The 2,214-nt window shown below is 38.0% G+C and overlaps 1 protein-coding gene across 1 annotated transcript; it reads right to left on the bottom strand.

Annotated features, from left to right (window-relative positions):
- Positions 1-349: 349 nt before the first annotated feature.
- Positions 350-1,273, bottom strand: LOC150052687 (olfactory receptor 8K3-like). The gene has a single exon (XM_090348777.1). It carries the CDS (start codon positions 1,271-1,273, stop codon positions 350-352), a length of 924 nt encoding a protein of 307 aa, XP_090204903.1.
- Between the last annotated feature and the right edge of the window lie 941 nt (positions 1,274-2,214).

The following is a 2,214-nucleotide window of genomic DNA, read 5'->3' on the forward strand; positions in this document are numbered from 1 at the left end:
CTGCCATCTAGTGGCTACACAAAACTAACACAAGCAAAAGCAAAGTCTGGACACGTCTTTCCTCTATGTTTTCCTCACCTATGTCAGGGCTAGTAGTGTTCTTGAGACACACTTCTCCTAGCCTGGGTAGTATGGTTTGTTGTGCTATAATTTGTAATACAAATTATCTTAATCGTAGCTTGCTTCAGAATAGAATTTCCTTGGGAAGTTTTTCTGATTTTTGAGGTCAAGTCTCACCAAAAAGATGGGTGTATTTGTGCTTTCCATTTTCATGGCATCCACACAAAATTTGATGTCCATAATATAACTTAGGATAGCAATATTACATGGGAAGTACAGTGAAAATATTTCATAGTATTTTACACAGCCTGTCCAGAGCAGATTTGACATCTTTGTTCCTCAGGCTGTAGATCAAAGGATTCAACATGGGAATGACCAGGGTGTAAAAGATGGAAGCCACTTTATCAGAGTCAAAGGAATGACTGGACTTAGGCTGCACATACATAAATATCAAGGTTCCATAGAAGACTACCACCACAGTCAGGTGAGATCCACAGGTGGACAGAGCTTTGTGCCTGCCTTCCACAGAGTTCATCTTGAAAATGGCGATGAGGATGAGCAGGTAAGAAAAAAGAAGCACTGCCAGAGAGGAAACCAAATTAATCCCTGCTGAGATCAAAATTATGATTTCAACGTCATGGGTGTTTGAGCAGAGCAAAGCTATCAAGGGAAGGCTGTCACAGAAATGACTGACGATCTTGTAGCCACAGAAGGGTAAATTAAAAATTTTTACAGTGATGAGAAGAGAAAGAAATATACTGTAGAGGTAAGGGGTGGCCACCAGCAGCCGACACACTCTCTGTGACATGACGACAGTGTACAGCAGAGGTTTGCAGATGGCCACGTAGCGGTCATAGGACATGGCTGACAGAATAAATGATTCACAAATGATGAATGCAAGAAAGAAAGCCAACTGTGTGGCACAGAGATTGCGGGTGATTGTGTTTTGATCCACCACAAAATTGACCAACATTTTGGGTCCCACTGCTGTAGAATAACCAAGGTCAGTGAGAGAGAGGTGTTTGAGAAAAAAGTACATGGGTGTCTGGAGCCTGGAGTCCACCGTGGTGAGAATGACCATGCCCAAGTTGCCCAGTAGAGAGACCACATAGATGAGGAGGAACAGCGCGAACAGGGGAGCCTGCAGCTCAGGTCGATCTGTGACGCCCATCAGGATGAATTCATTCGCCACCGTGAGATTCTGCTGTTCCATCCGGGCTCGATAGAAAATGAATTCTGAATAAAGACATCATCAAGTTCAATAGCTTTCTCAGGTTATTATCATCTGAGATTCTTTCAGGATGCAGAGCAAGTGTCAATGAAACATACTCAAACTGCACCATTCATTAGGTTCACAAGGAAATCTCTCTTTAAAAATAAAAATGTGTATCTAGAATTAGAGATCACAACAGAGATAGATCTGTGGCTCTCAGTTTTATTTGATTTTACTCACCAACAACCATTACCTATGGCTACGAGTGTATTTTTTTTAACAAGAGATACAGACTGTTATCAGAACCTACAGAAATAGTTAAACAGGGAAACATCTCAAAATATCAGTGAAGGAAATTTGTTAAGACAGACAGAAAGACTTACATGTAAAACGCCAAACATAAAAAATTTGTAAGTAGATGCTGTGACAGATATTTAGAGAAACAGCAGATAAACCTATAATAAATATAAATATATAAAATGAAATTTTGAATTGAAACAATGTTCGATTTTAATGCTTTTATATGTAACTATCATTATATTGTTCTTTAGAGTTTTCTTCTTGTCAACCTACATAATTGATATCACAGAATGGCATTTATACATGATTAACGATAGTATTTACAAAGACATTTAACTGAAGGACTCAATATATTTGCATTTTATAATTTTGCTCCCAAAGTTAATCAAACACAAAACATACCTTTTAAGCCATGATGAAGCTTATTTTAAATTTTGGCCTCTGTGAAAGATAAGATTTTCGACACAAAACGTCATAGCTTTTAAGTAATATGGGTTATTTTGGGGGAGTTTTAGCAAGAATTTAAAGTATCACAAGTAAAGTAGGATGAAATAGAAAATTAGAGAAACATTTCCTGCTCCCTTGGCACAACATGGGAGTAAATTCTCAGCCATAATGATGTTTCTTTTTAAAATAATTTT

This window comes from Megascapheus bottae, chromosome 16, assembly GCF_031878675.1.
Source record: "Megascapheus bottae isolate mThoBot1 chromosome 16, mThoBot2.hap1, whole genome shotgun sequence".
Classification (NCBI taxonomy): domain Eukaryota; kingdom Metazoa; phylum Chordata; class Mammalia; order Rodentia; family Geomyidae; genus Megascapheus; species Megascapheus bottae.